General features: G+C 36.7%; 3 protein-coding genes across 4 annotated transcripts; 1 reads left to right on the forward strand and 2 right to left on the reverse strand.

The window, feature by feature from the left end:
* Positions 1–11,767: 11,767 nt before the first annotated feature.
* LOC127101214 (proteinaceous RNase P 1, chloroplastic/mitochondrial) lies at positions 11,768–15,153 on the reverse strand. 2 transcript variants are annotated; one of them, XM_051038567.1, is made up of 7 exons: positions 13,646–15,151; positions 13,180–13,269; positions 12,917–13,098; positions 12,711–12,831; positions 12,574–12,642; positions 12,339–12,468; positions 11,768–12,233 (listed from the first exon to the last, which is right to left on the reverse strand). In XM_051038567.1, the coding sequence occupies exons 1-7, from the start codon at positions 15,029–15,031 to the stop codon at positions 12,091–12,093; spliced, it is 2,121 nt and encodes a 706-aa protein (XP_050894524.1). In that variant the 5' UTR covers positions 15,032–15,151; the 3' UTR covers positions 11,768–12,090. The 2 variants fall into 2 exon arrangements, with proteins under 2 accessions (XP_050894524.1, XP_050894523.1); XM_051038566.1 differs by having other exon boundaries at positions 12,574–12,831; positions 13,646–15,153.
* Positions 15,154–18,721: 3,568 nt separating this feature from the next.
* On the reverse strand, positions 18,722–21,209 carry LOC127101215 (protein NONRESPONDING TO OXYLIPINS 2, mitochondrial). Its single transcript, XM_051038568.1, has 3 exons — positions 20,957–21,209; positions 20,744–20,862; positions 18,722–18,946 (listed from the first exon to the last, which is right to left on the reverse strand). Exons 1-3 carry the CDS (start codon positions 21,094–21,096, stop codon positions 18,927–18,929), a joined length of 279 nt encoding a protein of 92 aa, XP_050894525.1. The 5' UTR covers positions 21,097–21,209; the 3' UTR covers positions 18,722–18,926.
* A 1,024-nt stretch (positions 21,210–22,233) lies between these two features.
* LOC127101816 (protein FAR-RED IMPAIRED RESPONSE 1-like) lies at positions 22,234–23,022 on the forward strand. Its single transcript, XM_051039257.1, has one exon. It carries the CDS (start codon positions 22,234–22,236, stop codon positions 23,020–23,022), a length of 789 nt encoding a protein of 262 aa, XP_050895214.1.
* Positions 23,023–25,360: the final 2,338 nt, after the last annotated feature.

Here is a 25,360-nt window from a genome sequence, read left to right on the forward strand (position 1 = left end):
GCTCGCTGCTGCTTCGCCTAGCGAAGTGGCAGCGAATTCTCGCTTCTGGTTCGCCTAACAAGTTGCTAGCGAACCTTACGGGTTTTTGGGTTCTGCAGTATTTTCAGTGAAATTTTCCAAAAACCCAAGTCTCATGGTGTCAATTTCAGAACAAAATGGTCTAACAGGAAAAGAATCGTTCTATGCTATATGTAGTTACAAACCCACATACAAAACCTAAAATTCCCACATTCAAAACCAAAAGTTTCCCACATGCAAAACCTAAAGTTTCCCACACCACAACTTCATCCTAAATGTCTCATGTAAATGAAATTTCAAGCAATTTTGGAAACAGAAAGAAACAGAAAGTAATGAAGAAGAGGCAAACCTGATTTTGAGATCGTTTGAATTTGAAATGCACAAGAGGTTAGGGATGCAATGTTAGGGTTTAAAGTTTGAGTGAGATGAAAAAGTGATAGAGTGCTTGAGTGTTCGTGAGAGCAGAGTTGTTAAAAGGGAATATGTTTTTGGGCCCAACATACATGGCCTGCTGAGTTTTAATTAGTGCTGTCACGCAGCGCTCGCTGCTGCTTCGCCTAGCGAGCAGCTAGCGAACCTGCTCGCTACTGCATCGCCTAGCGAGCATCAAGCGAGCATGACAGCATTTGCCTTTTCAAAGACAGCATTCCAGGTACATTTCAGCAAGGTTTTACAAATTGGAATCCCACTACAACAGAATAGAAAACTGTAAATACTTACAATGTTGGGGTGCCTCCCAACAAGCGCTTGTTTAACGTCGGCTAAGCTCGACGGTGTGATGCTCACAGAGGAGCATCCAACGAAATAGCACAGCTCTCGCGATCCACATGACCGCCAAGATAAACCTTCAAACGTTGGCCATTAACGGTCCAACTGTCCTTCTTTTCCAGGTCCTCAATGATAATAGCTCCGTACTCCTTAACTTCTTTGACCCGAAATGGCCCTGACCATTTTGATTTCAACTTTCCGGGGAATAACTTCAACCTGGAATTGAACAAGAGGACTAATTGTCCGGGCACAAATTCTTTCTTTCGGAGCTTTTTGTCATGGTATTTTTTTACCTTCTCTTTGTACAACCAACTTGAGTGATATGCGGCATTACGCATCTCTTCCAACTCAAGCAGTTGCACCTTCCTTTTCTCACCGGCCAAATCATTTTCAAAATTTAAGAATTTTAGAGCCCACAAGGCTTTGTGCTCCAATTCAACTGGCAAATGGCAAGTTTTACCAAACACCAATTGAAAAGGAGTTAGGCCAATTGGAGCTTTAAAGGCGGTACGGTATGCCCATAACGCTTCATCCAATTTTTGTGACCACTCTTTTTTCGAATTTGACACAGTTTTTTCGAGAATTCTCTTAATCTCACGATTAGAGACCTCGACTTGCCCATTAGCCTGTGGGTGATACGGAGTTGCCACTCTGTGTGATACACCGTAATGTTTTAAAATGCTTTCCAACGGTGCATTACAAAAGTGTGACCCTCCGTCACTTATCAACACTCGGGGGGTTCCGAAACGGGAAAATATGTTTTTCTTCAAAAATTTATCACCGTTTTCGCATCCGCCCGAGGTGAGGCAATTGCCTCAACCCACTTAGAAACGTAATCAACTGCGACAACCATATACTCGTTACCATAAGAGGGTGGGAATGGTCCTACAAAATCAATGCCCCAACAATCAAATACTTCGACCTCTTGGATGTTTTGGAGAGGCATCTCGTCTCTCTTACCAATCCCACCGCTTCTCTGGCAACTATCACAACTTTGCGCATGGGTATGTGCGTCTTTGAAAATAATGGGCCAATAAAATCCTGACTAAAGGATTTTAGTGGCCGTTCTCACCCCATTATAGTGTCCGCCGTAAGGTGAGTTGTGACAATGCCAAAGGATGCTCTGCGCTTCATCGCCAGTAATGCATCTCCTTAAAAGGTTATCACTACCCAACTTAAACAAGTACGGGTCATCCCATACGTAATACTTGGCATCCGAAAGAAACTTCCTTTTTTTGGTTCGAAGTTAGGTCGGGAGGCACAAAACCACTAGCCTTGTGGTTCGCAAAGTCTGCAAACCACGCACTAACCTGAACTTTGAACAGTTTTTCATCAGGAAATTCTTCCCGGATTTCCTTCTACGACGCGGTAACCTCCACATTCACCAAGCGGGATAAATGATCCGCCACCAAATTTTCCGATCCTTTCTTGTCTTTGATTTCAACATTAAATTCTTGCAACAAGAGGATCCAACGGATGAGCCTTTGCTTCGAATCCGGTTTGGTGAGCAAATATTTAATCGCCGCGTGGTCGGTATACACTACGACTTTAGACCCTATAAGATAAGATCTAAACTTTTCAAGCGCATACACTATCGCAAGTAATTCTTTTTCAGTTGTGGCATAGTTAATTTGAGCCTCATTAAGAACTTTACTTGCGTAATGTATCGCATGAATTTTTTTTTCTTTTCTTTGGCCAAGTACCGCTCCAATTGCATAGTCGCTAGCATCACACATTAGCTCAAAATTTAAATTCCAATTTGGAGCGACTATAATCGGAGCGGTAACCAATTTTTCTTTTAAAGTTTCAAAAGCTTGCAAACATTCATCGGTTAAGAGAAATACCTGGTCCTTAGCTAGCAAATTGCTCAAAGGCTTAGCCACCTTTGAGAAGTCCTTGATAAAGCGCCGATAGAACCCGGCGTGCCCCAAAAAGCTTCGGATTCCTTTCACATTCACCGGAGGAGGTAACTTTTCAATCACTTCAACCTTAGCTCGATCAACTTCAAGCCCCCTTGAAGAGACTTTATGGCCAAGCACGATCCCCTCGGTCACCATGAAGTGACACTTCTCCCAATTAAGCACAAGATTGGTCTTCACACATCTTTCAAGCACCGTTTTCAAGTTTGCCAAGCATAGACTAAAGGATCCATCAAATACCGAGAAGTCATCCATGAAGACTTCCATTGTTTTCTCAATAAGGTCGGCAAAAATGGCTTGCACACATCGTTGGAAAGTCGCTGGTGCATTGCACAACCCAAAGGGCATTTTTCGGTATGCGAACACTCCAAACGGACATGTGAAAGCCGTCTTTTCATGATCGGCCGGGTCAACCGCAATTTGGTTATACCCGGAATAGCCATCCAAGAAACAATAGTATTGTTGGCTCGAGAGTCTTTCGAGCATTTGATCCATGAACGGGAGTGGAAAATGGTCCTTTCGAGTTGCGGTATTCAACCGCCTATAATCAATACACATTCGCCACCCCGTTGCAACTTTAGTAGGGATCAATTCATCCTTGTCATTCCGGATCACGGTAATTCCACCTTTCTTCGGAACCACATGCACGAGACTAACCCATGGACTATCCGAGATCGGGTAAATCATTCCCGCATCCAACAACTTTACAACTTCCTTTCGAACAACCTCCTTCATGGTAGGATTTAAGCGGCGTTGAGGTTGAGCTACCGGCTTAAAATCCTCTTCCATCAAGATCTTGTGCATGCAATAGGAAGGGCTAATTCCTTTTAGATCGGAAAGAGTCCAACCCATGGCTTCTTGATTTTTTTTTAGCACATGGATCAAGCGGGCTTCTTCATCATTTGTCAAAAGGTTGCTTATGAGGACCGACTTTGCTTCGGTCTCATCTAGGAATACATACTTCAAAGTAGAAGGTAGAATTTTCAATTCAATAGGCGTTTTTTCGTCAGTAACCTCCTTCTTCAAGTCTTCTTCCTCAACTTCCCACGGTTGTAGTTCGTCTAAACCATCAAGTTCCTTTAAGCATTCCTCAAGAGCTTGCTCTTCTTCAACGGTGAAAACCTCCAATGAGTCGTCAAGAGCTAACTCCATAGGAGATATCTCATGAATATGCTTTGAAACCTCTAAAATTGCTTCTTTGATCACATCGATGCGAAAGCTATCATTTCTATCTTTTGAATGCTTCATTGCTTCGAATAGATCGAATGTTACTTCCTCATTTTGGACTCTCACCTTCATTAAACCGTCATCAACGTCTATCATCATTCGCGCGGTTTTCATGAACGGTCGGCCCAAGATGAGCGGAGCATCATCATCTTCTTCCATATCAATAACAATAAAATCGACCGGGAAAAAGAATTTGTCGACTTTAACCAAAACATCTTGGGCTACACCATGAGGATGGGTAGTCGACTTATCTGCCAATTGCAACGTCATTCAGATGGACTTAATTTCAATATTGCCAAGCCTCTTTATAATAGACAAAGGTATAAGATTAATGCTTGACCCCAAGTCAATTAGTCCCTTCCCGACATAGATATCACCAATTTTAACTGGCAAAGTAACTCTTCCCGGATCAACCTCTTTTTTTGGAAGCGTCCTTTGAATAATGGCACTACAGCTCGCATCTAGGACGATGGTCTCCGGTTCCGTATACCTCCGCTTTTTTGTAAGTATGTCCTTCATGAATTTGGCATACTTGGGCATTTGCTCCAAGGCTTCGGCAAACGAAATGTTGATTTGTAGTTGTTTAAAAATATCCATGAACCGGGCGTAATGCCGTTCATTCTCCCTTTTGGACGGAGCATGAGGATAAGGAAGGTTTTGGATTGGAGTAGTGCTCACTACCTCCTTTCCCTTTGCAACTCTAGAACTCCTCCATCTAGGCTTTTTCACTTCCTCCCCCATTACTTCATCACTCGTATTTTTCTCAATCTCCACACTTTTTTTCTTTTCAACTTCACCATTCTTTTCGTTCTTTTCAACTTCTTCCTCCTCACTCCACTCCCCCACTTCACCATCAATATTTTCCTCCACTATTTCCTCCTCATTTTCTTTCTTTTTCTCTCTTTGTTCACTCTCAACTCTTTTGTTATTCTCACTCATCAACTCCTTCCCACTTCTCGTTGTGATCGCCTTACAATGCTCCTTAGGATTTGTTTGCGTGTTTGCCGAAAAGGAAGGACCGGTTTGTTGTTCCGCGAGTTGCTTAGCAAGTTGCCCAACTTGAGTCTCGAGATTTTTTATAGCCGCGTCGTTGCTTTTTTGATTTGCCATTGACATTTGCATGAATTGCGTCAATGTCTCTTCCAACTTAGAAGTTACGACCGACGGTTGTTGAGATTGATAAGGATTTTGGGGAGGGTTTTGACGGCTAGAAGAACCACCTCCATAACCTTGGTTATGGTAATAGTTACTCCTAGGTTGGAACCCTTGGTTCCCTTGGAAATATAGTTGTTGATTTTGAGGGTTTGGTTGATAAGGTTGTTGTTGTTGTTGTCTCGGTTGGTAGTCCCTTTGGTTTGCCATGTAGTTTACATCTTCGAACCCCGGAGGTGGACAGAATCCGGTGTCATGCTCACCTTTGCAAAGCTCACAACAAGCTATTTGTTTAGCTTTAAAAGGTTCCCTCAACTCTTTTATTTGCTGCGTTAAGAGTTCCACTTGTTGTGAGATGAGTTTGTTTTGGGCAAGGATGGCATCGTTCGTCCCTAGTTCAAGAACTCCCGGCTTTTTCAAAGAGTTGCCTCGACTTTGACTCTGAAGATCATTTAGAGCCATTCGATTTATGATATTTGTAGCTTCTTCGGCACTTTTAGACAATAAAGAGCCACCCGAGGTAGCATCCAACAACGTCTTGCAATTTGGTTGAAGTCCATTTTTGAAAATATGGATTTGAGTCATCTCATCAAATCCATGCCCTTTACACTTCCGAAGCATGGATTTGAATCTTTCCCATGCTTCATTTAAGGATTCATTGATTCCTTGTGCAAACACTGAGATGACCGTCTTGGATTCCATGAACCGGTTATGGGAGAAGAATCTTTCGATGAACTTCTCTTCTAACACGTTCCAGTCTGTCATGACGGCTGGTGTTTGATCTAAGTACCAATCTTTTGCTTTGCCGAGCAAAGCGTGGGGAAATAATCTTCTGAATAACGGTAGCTCCTGAGCCTGATCCACTCCGGCCGCCAATGCTATCTCATAAAACTTCGTGAGAAAAGCAAAGGGATCTTCATGGTCCATTCCGGTGAATGGACTTCCATATAATAAATTGAGAGTTCTCGTTTTCATCTCAGCTTGCCTTCCCGTGTGGTTGGTAAACTGAGCAGTGTTTCTTGGACTGTTTATGCATGGAGTAGAAATAGGCGGTGGTGGTGGCTCCATGTTAGGAAAATATGGTGGTGGATTTGTGGTAGAAGAACTTTCTCCTTGTTCTTGTCGATGTCTCGCTTGTTGCCTCCTTCGTCTCGTTTTGCTATTAAGCCTCCTTGCGGTTCTCTCGATCTCAGGATCAAAAAGAAGTTCGTCCACAGGGATTCGCCCTCGCATAAAACGTAAGCTGCACACTAAACCAAACAAATTACAAGCACAAGTCAAAAATTCGAACGCTAGAACTTAAACAACTATTATGATGCTCGCAATATCAATTCACAATCCCCGGCAACGGCGCCATTTTGTTGAATGTAATTTTAAGTGTCGGGTTTTTGTTATCGTATCCACAGGGATTGTGAGATATCACCGCCTTTCGACAGTTGTTTTAATTCTTAGCTTAAGGTAACAATGGGGTTTTGGTATTTGTCACGGTATCTTGCATAAAAGTGTAATAAAATGCGGTAAAAGTTTTGGTTTGAATATTTGAGAAATATTGCCAAAGTTAGGGTTCGACGATCACTTTGCATGTATATGTTAGATCAACAAAACTTATAAACTCCTTTAGATGATAAACTATTTCACAAAGTCCTCCCAATGTGTTTATCTCTAACACACATTGTGAATTTTCCCATTTTGATCCATTGTTTATCTCTAACACAATCTATCAAAATGACAACTTTTTGGTTCAACCTTATGGTGAACAAAATCATTCATTACTATCTCTAGCTAACAAACAAGATTGGATGAAAACCTAGGTTAAGAGTTGGTAAACATCTCTCGATCATAAACCAACAGAAAGAGTTTTCAATAAGAACAAAGTTTTCACCATATATTCACCATTAAAGAGTTTACAAATGAAGATCCTTACATTTACACACAAAGCTAATGATCATCTACATCTAACCTTGACAAAATGAAGGACTTAGCTACTCATTTTCATGGTAGCTTGGTCAACAAGTTTCGGAAGAAGGTTGATCAACATCCGAGTCGAATAATCGAGATTGGATGGGAATTCACCTTCTTTTTGTGAAAGATGGTTAAGAGATAAAGAAAAATGGTTTCTAGGTCACAAAAGATCCTTAGAACAATGCTGTAAAATATCTAGAAAAAGTACAAAAGTATGGAAAAATAAGGTATGGGTCCAAAAAGTAGCCCTTGCTACTTATAGAGCTGCTACTGGGCTGTCATGCTCGCTAGACGGGCAGAATGGCTCGCCTAGCGATCCCCTAAATGAAGCACCTGAGGCACCTGCGCCCAGAGAAACCACCATTGCCAGACTGTTATGTTCGCTGAGCGAACAAAACCTTCGCCTAGCGAAGGCCACGCTTCAACCTTCGCTCCAGCGAGGTTGAGAGGTTTTGCTACTGGAATGCTCGTTGGGAGCTCGCTAAAGGCTCGCCTAGCGAGTGAGTGCTGGCTGCGCTTTTCACCAAGTCTGGACGTGTTCGCCACACACCTCACTGGAAGCTCGCCTAGCGAGTGTGGTCATGTTTGCCACTGTAAAATACTGGAGCTTTTCGCTGGGCTCTCGCTGGACGCTCGCCTAGCGAGTCCTTCGCCACAGCCCTCGCCTAGCGAGCAAGCTGATGAATGCTTGTTTTATTTGATCCCTTTGCCAAATTTCTTGTGTCTTCACTTTCTATTATTTCATGCCTACTTCCTGCACAATAACACACAAATCAAAGGTACCAAGATCGTTTATCATTGAATTACATTTCATCCAAAACAAAGGTGGTTTCGAACACTTTAGCAAGGAAATGGAGTGAAAGATGCCCACATTTGATAGCTCAAATAAGCACTTTTGGGCATCTAACACTGCGTCCTCTGGATGCGTGACGATCGTCATAGGGGGTTACGGTCATCACACATAACAGTTGTGTAACGGTCATCTGTGTGTAACGGTCATCTGCATAATGTGTGACGGGCGTGGTGCATCCTTGACGGGCGTCACGCCTTTGTGACGGGCATCACACTACATGTGACGGTCGTCACATGCAACGTTCACAATTTTTTAGATTTTTGGAAAATAGCAGAAACTCAATAGTAATGATAGCATTAACACAGTATGGCAGCAGTATAAAAGAAGTATGAAATTAACAGCAGTAAAAATAAAATGATTGGAAAATAGAATTTATTGCAGAAGCAAAAAGAAATAACAATGTTGTTTAAATTAAATTAAATTGAAAGTTAAATGTAACATAAGAAGAATAATAACGATAAAAGTGTTAAATAATAGCAATAAAAGTGCTCCCTCCCCACACTAAAACACAACAGTGTCCTCATTGCTTTAATGTGAGTAGGAGAGGTCGGCGGTTGATGAAATCAACCATGGTTCTGTCCCAAAGCAGCTACAGCCTGGTTCAAGTGATCAAACTGTTCAACGGCGACATCCATTAGGCCTAAGACATCAAGGCACATGCTCTTTATTTCTTCTTTCACATTGGTAATGTCAGTGTGGAAACCATCTAGACGGGTAAGGATTATCGCAAGATTTTCTACATAGGATGGAAGTTCAGGTTCATCTATGTTATAGTAGTTTGGAGGGGTTTCAGGGTTAGATTCATCAATAGGGATATGGTCATCTAAATACTCATATATAGACGGTGTCTCAGGAGGTGAAGGTGGATCAATTGAGTGTTCATCTAAATCATAAAGCCAGTTATTTCGGTCTAGCAAACATGAACAATTGACAGATGTGTCAGATGGATGTGAAATGTGCATTCCTTAATGGCCCCTTAGAAGAAGAAGTTTATGTTGCACAACCAGCTGGTTTAGTGAAATATGGCGAAGAAAGAAATGTGTACAGGTTGCATAAAGCCCTGTACGGACTTAAACAAGCTCCAAGAGCTTGGAACAAGAAGATAGATGGCTTTCTAAGGGAGAAGGAATTTGTGAAGTGCAAATCTGAACATGAAGCAATTACCATGAAGATCAACAACATGTCAGCTATCAATCTGGCGAAGAATCTGATAACACATGGTCGAAGCAAGCACATCGAAATGAGGTTCCATTATCTTCGAGAGCAGGTAGCAGATGGAAAGATGAATGTGGAACACTACAGAACTAAGAATCAGATTGCAGACATCATGACGAAGGGAGTGCAGGTCAAAGTGTTCAGAAGACTAAGAGCTATGATGAATGTAGATAGCTTAGACACAATGAATTAGGTGGTGTATTGAATTGTAATTCCTTGCGTCGAAGCAAGTTGCTCGACAGAGTAAGGAAGTGTCAAACCACCTATGCCTATTTTAGTAGTGTTAGCTATTTTGGACTTTTATAGTTTTGGGCTCTTCCTTGAGGTCCAAGATAACCTAAATCTATAAATAGAGGGAGTAGCCCTTATTTTTGTAATAAAAATGAATATAGTATTCATAACATTGTATTCACAGTATTTTGCAGTTGCAAAGTGAATAACAAGTTTTTCACAGTTTGTGGACAGAGAGAAACTCTGCAGAATTTAATTCTTCTTCTCCTTCACCGTTCTTTACTTTCTTTCTTTCTTCATTATTCTTCTCTTTTCATTGCTACTGTGTGGGTAATAACAATCTTGTTCATCAAGATTGATTGGAATTCTCCATAGGTTTTGGGGGATTTCTAATAAAAACTAATGGTTAGGATTAGAAATGAATAGAAATCACATGTAAGATAGTTTATTCATAGTATATTAATGGTTTATTGGCTGAAAATGGTGATTAGAACAAATTTTTGGAGCTTGCATGTGGTACATGACGTCATTGACACAACTTCTGAGTTGCAGAAAATATCGGAGATGCATCTCCGAAATTGTTCAGCGTTTAATTTTCTGTAGGAAATTTCGGAGATACATCTCCGGAATTGTTCAACCTTTTAGTTTCCGGGTAATTCCGGAGATGCATCTCCGAAATTTTCTACAATATATTTTTTTTAATTTTATTTTCTTGCTTGTGTGTTGTTTTCTTGCACTAATGTTATGTCTTACTTTAATTTACAGGCATAATGGTTGATAAACATGACAGACTAAGGCATGGCAGGATTGCTCAGCACACATTCGTTCGGCGGGAGGGGAGCCAGTAGATTCCAATGGCTCCAGGTCACTCTGGTCAGGCAGAACCATCTACTTCTCGAGTTTGTGCTTCTCCTTAGGCCATTCCACCTTCATCTTCCCTAGGAGACGAAGAAGGTCATAGGCAGCGTGACATTATTGGTAGTAATAATTCTTGATCTTTTAATGTTTTTTTGTCATTTTCACTTCATATTTGCAAAACCATTACTGATGATTCGTGTGTTCCAAACTTTATTATTTCAAGCTTGGATCCTCTAGCACTTTCTGCGCATTTCTGGCTGGGCGAGTGTGGTTGAGTACACTGAGGATTTGTCGCGTGCTACTGCATTTATCCCGCTCATAGGGGACCAGGCGGTCGAGCCTTTCAGAGTCTACCTTGATCGTTTGGTTGTTGAGGACACACACTTCAACAGCTACGTCGATCACCGTCAGACGCGACCATTTGACGAGATATTGCTATACTCCATATGGTTGGCCTGCGGATCGCATCTCACTGCTCCTCATCTGCTCGAGCGCGTCATACGACAGTTCGGCTACACTCAGACCATTCTCAGACACCATGTTGTCTTTACTCCTTCTGCCTTGACACATAGACATATAAAGGATATGTTTGATGATTATGAGAGTCATATGGTACCGGATGAGACATGGGCTACCATAGCTGAGAGCGACTGGAGCTACGTCTAAGGGTACAACATATGGTTCTTCAGGGTGTCACATCCATACATGGTGCATGTTGCTCTAGGAGATCTGCCGAGACTAGCTCATCAAGAGATACTAGAGGAGGAACAGACTCAGCTAGAATATACTGATGATGTCTTGCCTATGTGTAGTCGCATAATGGAGATTGCACAGACAAGAATTGACGAGGGTATCTTCCCTGATGGGTCTGGTGTCAGGCGAGTCCGAGATGCCATCATGGCGAAGACACAAAGGACATTGTTGTACCGGAGACATCGTCGGAGGACAGGGGGGATCGATGGCCGAGGAGGTAGAGAAGGCAGAAGAGGTAGATAAGAGGTTGTCAGACACATATAGTAGTAGCCTCTTATTATTTTATTATAGTACTATGGTATGCACTTTATTTTGACGGTCTTGCTACTAGATTGATCTCGATTATATGATATTTTTGACATTTGGTGACATTTTATTTATGTATCGCATTTTTTTGGACCATCTGAAATTATCGATCGTACGATATCTTTTAAATCTTCATATGAACATAAATAAACAACATATAACAGGCTAGACCAATTCTTATACGTTTCGGAGATGTATTTCCGAAATATTCACGGAGATGCATCTCCGCTACAACTTAAATGTAAATAGCTCCTGAGTGAGACGTATCTCAATCAATATGTTAAATATTGTTCTGCATGTATCTCCAGAATATTTCAACGTTTATTCAAAAATAAATATGTCCGAAGATACATCTCCGAAGTCTACGAGCATTTAAATAATTTCACGTGGTTAAATAATTCTCTTTTTAAATATCCTTAGCCTTTATATCGGGTAAATCATCGTCACGAGCAGTGGACTTGATTATACAATGTAACAAGTTGACAATTTCACAATTAGACTAATATGGTAACAATAACATTTGTGATTCAAATGGACTTTACCCTTACACTACATGTTCTCAAAATAAAAGCTACCATCATGTTCTTGAGAAATGTACCAAAACTACATTACAAAAATGGAAATAAGTTCTCAACTACACCAAAAGGAACCAGAACATGTTCTTAACTATATAACAGTCTAAAAAAATGACAGATTTCAACACTTATTTTATAAAGATTGCTTTTCGTTGCAAAAAAAAAAATGAACTACCAAACAATCTCTATCTTGTGCTGTCTTCAAGCTAAACTGGAGCTTTGTATGCTGCCTCAAGTTCGGATGAATGTCGAGTTATGATCGGATATTTTTGTACAATCCACGAGGTGTTTCTTTCACTTCTTTTTGATTCACAGGATTTCGATATTGTGACTCATTTGCAGACTCATTCCTAGTAACCGATTTTTTCCATTCTCCATTTCGCAGAGGTTTCTTATCTAATCAAACGAAAATAAAACTAATTCGTCGAACTGAGCCACAAATAATATTTCTTGCAAGGAATAACTGTGCAAGGATGCAAACCAGAAATGTGAACTAGATACCTTTGGATGTTGTCGAAGAATCTTCGCTGACCAAGTCCAATTTAGCACGTGTGATGCACAGCCATCTTCTTTCTGCTTCATCGTTAAGTTCGGCTTCAATCGGAATATGCCAGTGTCCTTCCTCCGATTCCTGTTACCACAATTGGCATGTTATATTTTCTTCTTACTTTCGTTTACATCGCAACCACTTCAATTAAAATACAATACAACAGTTTTCGATTCGTAAGTTTCTTACCTGAATAACAACAGAACAAGGAGGGGGCATGTAAAACTCGGGACCGTTATCAGAGAATCCGAACCGTACCTAAAATTTGGAGACGAAAAATGAACAAAGACCCGATAAGAAATTTTTCTTTGCAGAGTTCGGCTAACCTGATGCCTTTCTTTCCACTTGGGGAAGAAGTCATTTCCGAGAAGTTGAAACAAATGATCTCTCATCTCGTCATTGGTAACAAGTAAGCATTTGAATTTTATAGCTGCATATAACCAGTACCTGAAACACATGTTAGTAAATGAAACATGACAATGCTTCTTAATCGGTCGAGTTTAATTAAGACTACGTTCCATTTTGTTCCTACCAATCATCGTTTGATCCGGTAGGTGTTGCATAGAGTGCACCGGCGTTATTCCACCTATCAACCACTGCTTTGCTGATTGGCGCATCCCTTTTGTCTCCTCTGATACGCCTATGATGCAAAACAATAAGCGGAAATTTCTTCGAAGGGAGTTTTAGGCGCATCTCATTTACAACAGCGTTGATCTAAGATGAGAAAAAAATCAGAAACACAATAAGAACAACATCAAGAAAAAAAAAACATATTTTCCATATTCAGTAACTTACCTTTGATGGCATGAACTTCCATTGGCCGAAAAGACCTACATTTGCAGCATCTATCACTGCTTCAAAAGGTCCATAGTAGTCAAGCCATTTCTGCAATTCAAAATTTCACATTTTTAATATTTGTGTCATTTCAACAACAAAAGTCGAAGAATTTTTACACGATAACAATCTAAGTAGTTCAACACAATTTTAATAGATATACCAGGTGTCAAACTCATTAACCACGAATTAGGACGTGATTATACACAGTTTTAAGGCGTTCAAATCGACAAGTAGTTGAACACCTGAAAACTATAGGTAATCGCGTCTTAATTTTTGGTCAACGAATTTCGACAATTGGTATATTCATTAACCATCTATTTCAGCTAATGTTAACTAACCACTTAAGAAACTGTCGCGTCTAAATATGATTGTACGAAAATCATTCACTAGAAATAAACTAATAAGCATCATTGAAGTTTCTTACTTGAAATGTTTGAAAGTTTGAATTTTTCTCCTTACTTATAGCAATGGACGCAACCGACTTAGCGAAATTCTCGGTTTCAACAGGATCAAGATCAATAGTAGCCAATTGCACTCCACAACATTTACACATTCCATCATTTCCAACACTTGTTTGAAGAACCTGCCATCTCCCCTTCCCTAACCAACCTATCCCATGCCACCCTCCACCATTATTTTCCATTGCTTCCATTATCAACCTTTTATCCCATTTTTTTCTCCCAACTTTCGAAGCCGTTTTGCTCCTAAACCAATCAACAATCAAATCAGCCGTAGTATTCGAAACTTTCCTAACGCTACTTCTTAGTTTATGCAACACATAGTAAACCCTATCACTCTTACCAGCTCTTATACTTACTCTCAAAAGCCTCTCTAACTCCGGCTCCTCCGGGTAAACACCATGTTCCAACATATGGTTTTCAACATCGAATGCTTTATCGATTTCACCGTTATTACAATACGTCGATAAAGCAGGACCATAAGACCTTAACCTAGGACTTAACCCCAAAATCTTCATTTGCTTAACCATCTCAAAAGCCATGTCACCATCACACATTGCCATGGCCATTCTAGCCACAGATGTCAATGCTGCCTCATTCATTTCAACCTTATTCATACACATATTCTCATACACTTCGAATCCTCTCCGCAACGCCAAATTCTTAAATTCATCATTCTCATCTAGTTTCTCACTACTACTACATGAAACTGAAACTGAATTATCTAACACTCTATTATCATCATCACTATCACTACAAAATCTATTATCATCATCATTTCTATTTACTGACGAGACTTGTGTATTCAAAGTTCTAGTACCACTTCCGCTTTTCGCGGGCCGAAGAACACCAATAGCTGCAGAAGAACAAAGATACAACAGAACTGTATACTGGTGTTGTCCCAATTTAACACCTTGTGATATTGCAGAATCATAAAAGGATAAAGCTCCATTTAAATCACCTCTTTTAGAACACAAATCCAAAGAAAGCCGCAATTTAACTCTACGGCTGTCCTTAATCTTCTTCTTCTTCTTCTCCACCACATTTTCATTTTCAATCTTCTTTTTCTCAATGACCCTGTTGAGAGATTTTGATTCCAAAGAAACGCTTTTGTCAGTGTGAGATACAGAAGAAGGAGAAGGGATTTTCTTTGAAAAGTTTCTTACGGAGTTTCTGTTGGTGGTTTCAACGGGAGAATTGCGTGAAGAGCATTGGATTGTGGGTTGTTTTCTTGGGTTGAAATTGAGGGTGGTGAATGAAGGGAAGGAATGATAGAGGTTTGGTATGAGAGAATGAGAGAAAGAGAGAGAGCGTTGGAGTTGAAGTTGGAGAGTGAGAGGAGAAGTAGCCATTACCGTATCATGTGTGGCTGCTAAGAGGTATGTAACAACCTCAATCTAATCTTGATACATGTTTTTTCGTGACTTCGGTTGTAGATTTGTATTGTACTGTGTAACAATGATTTTCAAAATGGATTTTATAGGAGAAGGAAAACCCAAACTCATCATGCAGAAATAATAATAATAATAATAATAACAATGTCTTGATTTTGATTCTCTAAAAATAAGTTATTGGGCCAATTTGTTATACATTAAAAAAATGTTTTTATTTTTTGTATTTTTGAAAATATTTTTTATTAATTATTTTAAATAATATAAATTATTTTTTAAAAGAATTATAAATTATAAAATTATTTTTAATATTCAATAATTTAAATATTCGATTTTAATACTTTTTACAATGAGGGCACTACCACTAAACTCAATCAACTAAGAGAAAATGGATGGTGCAATGACAGGGTAAATTATTTTTATACCGTCAATCAATGATAATCATATATTCCGCCAAGTCAATCGTAAATTGTAAATTATTTATATGATTTGTCACTTTAAAATATTTTGATTGGATGTACGGGTAATATTTTTTCACTAACTGGGTACACCATTAAACTCATCAAATAATTATTGTAATAATCAAAAGCAAAATGTCAATGTGGAAGGCTGGGCATTTATCTATGGCTGGAAGAGTCACCCTGGCAAAAATAGTACTTGAATCCATTCCCACCTACTCAATTATGAGTACTAGGATGCCAAGTGGAAGCTTGAAAGAGATTTAGAGGACTCAACGACAATTCATTTAGGGCAATTTGGATGAAAAAAACATCTTTACACGATCAAGTGGAATAGTCTTGCAAAAGCCAAAAAAGAGGATGGTGTAGGCTTTATAACCTGATCACAATCAACAAAGTGTGCTTAGCAAAGCTATGTTGAAAATACTACAAGGATGATAAAGCTTTGTGGTGCAAGAATAATGATAGATTCAATAACAAAACCCCGCAAAATTGCAAGAATAAAAGCTCAAATCTATTGTACATAAAAACATTCTAATCTTTGTGCGTCTTCTATCATGGATGACTTCATGTTACTCAAGACTTTCGATATCTCTCTCAGGTCTCCTAGGACTCCATCTATCAAAGAGGTTATTTGACATCCTCCGATTAATGAATGGATAAACTATAATTGTGATGGATCTTTCTCCCCCAATAATAATAGGGTTGACTCTAGAGGAATCTTTGGACTAGAGTTTGGATAGAGACAAAGTCGCTTCTCATGGTGCAAGCCCTTACTAACCCCTACATAGTTCCTTGGCAATTAAGGCACGTTTGGAATGACAATATGACCAACATTGTAAATATGACTTTCGTTTTATCTCATATTTATAGGGAAGAAAATAGTTGTACGAATTCTTTTGTGAATATTGACCTCACAACTAATTCCTTAACACACTTCGATGAAATTCCTTTGGACGTAAGTTCTCTTCTTTTGGTGAATTTTGGTATAATCCCCTACTTTCTTTGTATTTCTTTTTCTTTTTCAATATATCTTTCTTATTAGAAAAAAAGTTCAGACTAATACCGCATTGGAAGTAACATTCATTTGTCTCACTCTTGAATGTATTGAAATTAGTTAATTTTTTATCTATTCCCCCTCAAATGTTATATTTTAAAGATTATTTTGATAAAATAAATAGTAGATAATTAATTAGTTTATAATAGATAAATTTACATATGATATGATAGTTTTAAGTGACTCTTTATAAATATGAAATGATATTAAAAAAATTGGTTTAGTTATAATTTGAACCTCCTATTTTACCTCATTCACATATCCAACACAATATCATTATCTCTTATACATTTAATTTATTTCCATGTTGGTTATTTATTGTCGAATCTTTTGTCTTAGACAGACAACTTGATTGGATTTATAATTGTTGGATAAAATTTCTCCTTTAATTTGAATGGTAATTTGATGTACTAAACACCTTAAATGTTCCCCCATTTCAATCACTTGGCTAAAATTCAATGATTAATGTCTCCTTCCATTTCTATGTCAATATGTATTATAGATCCAAGACAACATCGTAACTTGTGAAATGATATGATCTTCAATTTCACTTATAAATTAGAATTGCTTCGTCTTTTGCTAAACTTACATTTCTTATACTCTGACTTACTTCTGGTCAACCGAAAGTCATAAACTTCTAAGACTCGTCTCCAAATCTCCAACTTCTCATTTAATTCATTGATTGATTCTCCAAATAAGACTATATGATATGCAAAAAAAAATACATATCGATATGCAGTCTTAGACATGTTTTCTAATACATACGAAAATAAAGTAAAAATGTAAAGACTTAGAGTTGAATGTTGACGCAATCTTATTGTTATGAAAAATTGTCTCTATCTCAAATGGATCAAATAGATAATTATATCTTTTTTTTCTATGATTTTCTATCAATCTCTTTAAACACTTTATCATACATTATTTAATCCAAATCAATAAAAATTAAGTACACTTTTTTATTCATCTGATACCGCTTCATCACACATCTTAATAAATAGACAACTTTCATGATCGACCTCTCATACATATAACTAAATTGATTATTAGTAATGAGTCTCTTTTCTTAATCTCTTTTCAATAATTATTTCACAATGTTACTTATAAGTTTAATCCCCTAATAAAAATAGATTATAAACCCATTTGAAAATATTTTCTTAAGAAAATAATATTTTTTTAAAAACATATAAGTTATACTCCCCCAGTCTCATATATAAGAGAATTTAAAAAAAAAAAAACTTGCCCTTTAATAAAATGTTTAAATACATTTAATTCTTATATATTCTTAATTTTACCCCTATTTTATATTTTGAAAATAGTTACAAACATAAAAATGTATAAAAAAAATAATGACTCCCCGGTCTCATATATATAAGAGAATTTATAAGAAAAGATTCACCCTTTGATAGAATGTCTAAATACATTAAATTCTTACATTTTTTAATTTTACCCCTATTTTTTATTTTGAAAATCGTTACAAACATAAAAACGTTAAAAAAAAAAATAGGAGTATATTTAGAATAATTATAAATGACGTTTGCTTTTTTGTTGCTTATATTTGAAACAGGAGAAAGTCTGTAGATATAAGTTCAAAAAGGTGAGCTTGCTAACCTGAACATAGGTGATTCTGAGATTGGATAAGTTCCTCACTGATGTTTTACAATAATGTTATCCGCTTAGAGTCAAGCATCTATGTTATGTTTGATATTTACAACATACATTAGTCCTATTCCTATAACTAGGCTCAATGCATGTAAGTTGTGGAATACTATAAAATGTTACTGCATGGCAAAGACTTCAATTACAGTGAATTAGCATCAAATAATTAAATAAGCGCATTTTAAAATTTATATCACAGCTTTAGCAGTCACTCTCTGGTATATGACACATGAGACAGATGACACAAATATGTGAAAAACCAAAATATGAAAGGATGAAGAGCCTTTACTTTATGTGACAACAATTTCACACTACAATATCATATCTGGTTTGATAATGATTTAGCAAAACCTTTTAACTGTAGTAATCGCAGAAATGATAACAAGTTCATGGCATAAATTGTTCAGATATATAATATGACCTTTAATAATGCATTATTAGTTTTAAAAAAAAATCCAGAAATAGGAAAGCAAAAAAAGATATTCTAGAAACTTCTGAGTATAAAATGAATCAACTCAATGAGTAAGCAACATCAGTTGTATTGCATGTCTCTCTAAGATATCAGATGAAGAATCCTATGTCAAAAGGCCTCAAGATTACATAGAAATGAAAAGCGTCAACATGAGCCACAGTCTTCCATTAAATGGAAATGCTACTAGAATCAGCTAACTGCCTATCAACACTGTCATAAAGGCATGGAAATACCTGTAAAATATACAAACAGAAGCATTGCGATAAGTTATTTCCTTTCAGCTATTATAACTGGTACCTCAATTTAGATACAAAATGTGCTATGGGCGATTATCTTACCAACTATGTGATAAAAAAAACTCTTGATTAATATATGGTGTTGGTGTCACAAACTCGCAGTATTTACATAAAGGCGCTAATGCTGGCAAGTTTTGTACTTTGTACAAGTGCTAAAGGGATATAATGACCCATTTGCTTTCTAGAAACATTTTCAATAATATTTTTCAATTTCATTTCATCATCATGCCATGGAAGGCTACAACAATGAACAATTGTGATAGAGAGAATATGGATAGCTAACTAGAACGAGTACACTTTTGGAAATACTGAAAATGTGTGAAATGAATTCTTCAATGCTGAATATTTTCAATGAAAATGAAAACAGAAACTAAGTGAAGCAAACAGTCCGTAATATATATTTAATTTTGTTGTGTTACAATACACAATTTTATGAAATTGCTAAAAAAATGTTTAGATTTGTCATCTTACAGCATTAAGTATGCTAGACAACACTCCTCATATGGAGTCACTTCAGCAAAACTTCATTAAAATAATGCCGAATCATTTGTTACGAAAATTTTGAGCTATAACCGAACTATCAGTGTTATTCACAAATCCTCACTAACTATTGGGGTTTGGCCCTATCCCATGATAAAATAGGGATAAAGGTATCGTCTTATGAACGACGACGAGTTAATTTGAGCTTTAGCATAAGATCAAAGGCTTCAAAACTTCAAAAGCAATGGGTCAAATGAAAATGATACGACCACTTACTATCCCATTGTTCCAGGCTTTAGCACTACATTCTCTTCCTAAAAAATATGGAATATATTCTTTTGCATCTAAGTTAAAATACTATCTACCACAAACATAAATACTTTAGATATTCATGTTGTGATCATAAGAGAGGTTATTAAAAAAGATATCGAGATTAACGATTTGGATAGAAGTATGGTGTTGGATAGAACATTATGACGAAAGTTAATCCATATAATCGACCACACTTGGTGGGATAAGGCTTGGTTGTTGGTGTATTCATGTTCTAATCATATGAGAAAGGCATGTTCGGTAAATTCTTCTATACAATGAAGCCTAACCTATGCTCCTACATCTCACCAACATAAAATCAATGGCACATTCATACAAAAGTTTTGTCGATGGCGGATGGCAGAAGGTCAAAAAAATCACAACATAAACACACAATTGCAGCCTATGGCGCCGCCATGGCAAACCACCCGTTACAAATTGCCTATGGCGCTTGTCAAAAAATCCAACATGCCATGCCTAGCCACCATTTAACAACACTAGCATACAATTCAAAGAACATTTTCAACTATTCCAATCCATGTCTTCTTGAAACACTAATTGTAGCCACCTTAGTAATCTATCCTAGTCATAATTGAGTTCAAATTCTTAAAGCAAAGGAAAAACAAAAGCAATGTCCAAGAATGCTATGAAGCGCGGCATCAGAAGCACAACACCGACACGAAACGTGGACACCGATAATAATTTGAAAAATGTATAAATTAAACCTAATTACAAGTGTTTGTGTCTGTTTCAAACACCGACACGTACACACTTTCAGAGGTGTCGATGCTACATTGCGAGAATGTAGAAAGCACTAGATGTCAAATATTTCCTTTCCAAAATGATAAACAAATACAAAATTAACAGTGTTATATCAAAATCAAAATGCAAACATTTAAAGCTAATAGACGTGAAAAATGAATAAAAGAGAAAGAAAAATCGCACCTTGAGGAACTAAACCCCAACCAATAGATTCAATGGACAAGCTTGAAACTAATCGAGCAGAAGCAACAGCGGTATACAGCGGCAACATTGATTCCAAGCTACCCAACTCCACCGGTAACCTAATCAACCAAATTGAAGAAAAAATTGATAATAATTAAATTTAGGTTATTGAAAAATGAAGGGTTTTAGGTTAGAGAGAAAGGGGATTCTGACCGTGAAGTGAAAGAGAGGCGTGGAAGAGTTGCAGATTGAAGTTTGGGTTTGAGATGAGAGGAGAGTGGTGATGGTTTTGTAAGGAGAGAGTGTAATCGAGATGTTAACCTAGAGAAAGCCTTAGACGACGACGTTGCCATTGTAATTGTTGTTTAGCTCAGCTCCAAAGTAGGACTGTTTCAGTGTGTGTGTGTGATTGCCTACCTTGGAGACACAACTAAAATTCTTACTAACATTTTTCATGTCATTTTTTTGTTCACTTTTCACTAGCACGGTAAGATTTGATATTCTAACCCCTAAATATTTTTTATTTTTTATTTTTTTAAAATCATATATATCTATGTACGATTTTTGTTTTTCTTTCTATATTTTTATTATTCTTATAATTGAATCATACACTACACGGGATAAACAATATCATTCAACTACTTAAAATAATAAAATATAACTATCACTTTTTGTTTATCTTCGCGTTATCATATGTGGGTCATATTCACATCACTTGTTGTTTCTTTCTCCTAACAACAATCACATATCATCCGTCATGTATCCATTTTTTTCTTCTTTCTCTTTCTGTGTCATTTCTCATCTCTTCTTCAACTATTCTTTTATTTACATCTACAACCATACTCAATCAAATACATAGTTTATCAAGATTTTTTATTTATTTAGAATCATTATGTGATGAATATGAAGATTTAACTCAGTAAGTTTCTAGATATCATTATAGATTCATCCAATAATATCAATGTTCTTCTTTTGGATCATATGTTTGTTCAAATTGTTCATATGTTTCTAGATTTAACACAGTATTAACCAATTTTGTTTAGTGTTATAGATTTCATATGCTTATTCGCGTTTGTTCATTAACCAACGTTTGCTCACACCGTTAACCATGTTTATTTACTATGAAACGATTTGATTTCATATATTTACTCATGTTGGTTCGTTAACCATTTTGGAAATTGTATTAACCAACTTATGTGACACCAATAACCAACTTTATAATAAATAATGTTATAAACCTGCCTACATGTTTGGGCGTTTATTAACCAAGTTATAGGCAACATTAACCATAATTTTGAATGCTATTAACCAACGTTGTTATAAATTTATATTATACATAACATTGACATTTTTTGTGCAGTTTTTGTGTCATAATGAACGGTTCAAGCATTTTTACAGAATGTGGTAGTAGTCAATGAGAAGATGTAGAAGTTGATCATGGTGATTGTGATGGTGATGATGATGACTCACGTTGGGTTCCTGTAATTGGGATGTGTTTTTCTTGTCTAGAGAAAGTTAAAACATATTATCAAGAATATGCTTTAAAAAAGGGTTTTGGATGGAGGATTAGATCATCGAAAAAAGGAGATGACGGGGAGGTCAACTACCTAATACTTTCATGTTTAAGAGAGGGGTTTAACATTTCAAAAATTTCATGCACGTTAAAGACACTACCATCTAGAGCGAAAAATTGTCCTGCCAAGATTTGTATTAAATTGAAACAAGATGGTTTGTGGTACATTACACAATTTGAATCTAACCATTCTCATGAGACTAACCCTACAAAAGCAAGATCGTTCAAGGCTAACAAGAAAATGGACTTACATGTGAGGAGAACAATCCAAATCAATGATGATGCGGGAGTAAGGATCAACATGACTTTTCAATCTCTTGTTAAAGATGCAGGAGGACATGAAAATATTCCCTTTTGTGAAAAAGATGTGAGGAATTATATTAACAAAGAGCGTCGTGCGATTGAAAAAGAAGGTGATGGTAAGACTTTGATTAGTTATTTTTGTAAAATGAGGGAACAAAATACATATTTCTTCTATGACATAGATTTGGATGGTGATTTTCATGTGAGGAATGTATTTTGGGCTGATGCGAGAAGTAGAGCTGCTTACGAATATTTTGGAGATGTTGTAACTTTTGACACAACATACTTGACTAACAAGTATGACATGCCTTTTGTTGCATTCGTGGGTGTGAATCACCATGGTCAATCAACATTACTTGGTTGTGGATTACTATCAGGTGAAGACACTGATTCTTTTGTGTAGCTATTTAAGTCATGGCTTCGTTGTATGCTAGAAAAAACACTTTTGGGTATTATGACCGATCAATGTAAGACTATGAAAAATGCTATTGAGTTAGTCCTCCCTACAACTCGTCATACGTGGTGTTTATGGCATATAATGAAAAAAATTCCAAAAAAGCTTAGTGGATATGGTGAATACAAAAGGATCAAGTATGCAATGAAAGAAGCAGTCTATGATACATTTACAACAACTAGTTTTGAATAAAAACGGTGTTCGTTCATAGAAAAATTTGATCTCCAAGAAAATGATTGGTTGGGTGGGTTGTATATTGAGCGTCATAAGTGGGCACCAACTTTGTTAAGGAAATATTTTTGGGTTGGTATGTCAACTACGCAGCGTAGTGAGAGCATACATGCTTTCTTTGATGAATATATCAATTCTACAACAAGTTTAAATCAGTTCGTGAAACAATATGATAATGCTCTTAGAAGTCGGGCAGAAAAGGAATTTGAAGCTGATTTTAATTCGATGGATACAACAATTCCATGTGGGTCAAACTCGTCCATTGAGAAGCAATTCCAAAGTGAGTTTACTAATGCCAAATTCAAGTGGAATTCAGTTCTAAAATGAATTGTTCTTCCTCATTAAATAACATAGAAGGTTGTTTTGCTATGTATCATATGTTAGAGGTGATATTAGTTGGAGACATACGCAAAGAGTGAGTCTTAAAAGTTGTGCTTAATAAGGAAACCATGATTTCAAATGTGAATGCTCATTATTTGAGTTTAGAGTTATTGTGTGTCGGCATGTGTTATCTTAGTGTAGTCAGGAGAGGATTATAAGTCTTCTAGAGAAGTATGTTTTAACGAGATGGAAGAAAAACATTAAAAGGAAACATTCATATATCAAGATTAGTTATGGTGTAAAAGAGTTGAAGCCACAAATGGACAGGTTTGACAAATTATGCAAGCATTTTTATGAGGTTGTTGAAGTAGCTGTTGAGTCAGAAGAGACTACCGAAGACCTCCATGAAACATTATAATTGTTTAGCTCTAATATGTCCACAAAGGAAAGTGCACTTATTGAAGAAAACCTCAATGATGATTTTAATTCAATCAATAGTAATAGAATTCGCAATCCAAAACATGTCAAGCGCAAAGGTCATCCTCCATCTAAATAAAAACATATGTCGTTGAAATGATTGTTAAGAGGTCAAGGAAGCAAACAAAAAAAAGTGATCACATTGAGCTTACTACAATATGTCTACTTTCATTCATAAATATATATATATATATATATATATATATATATATATTATATATATATATATATATATATATATATATATATATATATATATATATATATATATATATATATATATATATATATATATATATATATATATATATATATATATATATTGTTTCTTAAATGTGTAGAAGTGTAATATTGGAATGGTGGAAAATCAGTTTGGAAGTAAGAATCATCTCTTGAGGTTGTTAGTGGAGGGCATTGCTTAGATTCGAGTATTGTGGTTTATGTACATTATAAGATTGTATTAAATAATGTTTGAATTCACATTTACCATTTGAAGAATTTGTTGTGTTTTAAATTTGAGGAATTCGTATGTACGAGTTACGGAAAACATATGTAGTTGTTGAGGATAAATTAAGTGTACTCATTAAACTACTAATTTATTATTGTGAGAAAATTCTTTACTTTGAATTAATTTTGAATGATAGCAAATTGTGTGATCATCATCCAAATGTTAGTTGTGCATTACATTACATGATACATTTGTGTTTTTATTGTGGTCTTATCCCATCCTATTATTGCAGAACTGTACATAAAGGCCTACATTGACACATCTCTTAAAATAACACATAAAATACTTTTTGTGTCAGTATGCATCAACACATAAGCCTGTGCATCGATACATACAGCATGTGGTATATCACAAAACTCTTTTTGTTCAGTATGCATCGATGCATACGAGTCATGCATCAACACATGAAAGGCAAAAGGATCTATGGATCGATCCATACGATCCCTGCATCGATACATGACCAATTGAAACAACCTGTGTATCAATGCATACACATTAGGCATCGATGCATGCTAGTGGAAAAATCACATGCATCAATACATACGAATTATGCATCGATACATGATTAATCCATTTCACCAAAAATTCACTTATCTTACAGTATGCATCGATGCATACTCTCATGTATCAATGCATAAAGCTGTTTTGCTCTCTAACAGTTTCTGTTGTGGCTGCATATATAAGACATGTTATGACAGCAGTGGAAGATACGAATTCTTTGAGGGAAAACAATTGAACACAGATCAAAAG

The sequence above is a fragment of the Lathyrus oleraceus genome, chromosome 7 (assembly GCF_024323335.1).
Source record: "Lathyrus oleraceus cultivar Zhongwan6 chromosome 7, CAAS_Psat_ZW6_1.0, whole genome shotgun sequence".
NCBI lineage: Eukaryota > Viridiplantae > Streptophyta > Magnoliopsida > Fabales > Fabaceae > Lathyrus > Lathyrus oleraceus.

What these genes read in the sequence shown, in the direction of transcription:
- LOC127101816 (XM_051039257.1), top strand. Translation starts at nt 22,234, where the DNA reads ATGTGTTTTTCTTGTCTAGAGAAAGTTAAAACATATTATCAAGAATAT.
- LOC127101215 (XM_051038568.1), bottom strand. Translation starts at nt 21,096, where the DNA reads ATGGCAACGTCGTCGTCTAAGGCTTTCTCTAGGTTAACATCTCGATTA. An exon ending in CGCCTCTCTTTCACTTCACG is followed by an intron (nt 20,863 to 20,956) that starts GTCAGAATCCCC and finishes TTGGTTGATTAG; the next exon opens with GTTACCGGTGGAGTTGGGTA. An exon ending in TTGGGGTTTAGTTCCTCAAG is followed by an intron (nt 18,947 to 20,743) that starts GTGCGATTTTTC and finishes TATATTTTACAG; the next exon opens with GTATTTCCATGCCTTTATGA.
- LOC127101214 (XM_051038566.1), bottom strand. Translation starts at nt 15,031, where the DNA reads ATGGCTACTTCTCCTCTCACTCTCCAACTTCAACTCCAACGCTCTCTC. An exon ending in ACCGGATCAAACGATGATTG is followed by an intron (nt 12,832 to 12,916) that starts GTAGGAACAAAA and finishes CATGTGTTTCAG; the next exon opens with GTACTGGTTATATGCAGCTA. An exon ending in CTTGTTCTGTTGTTATTCAG is followed by an intron (nt 12,469 to 12,573) that starts GTAAGAAACTTA and finishes TTGTGGTAACAG; the next exon opens with GAATCGGAGGAAGGACACTG.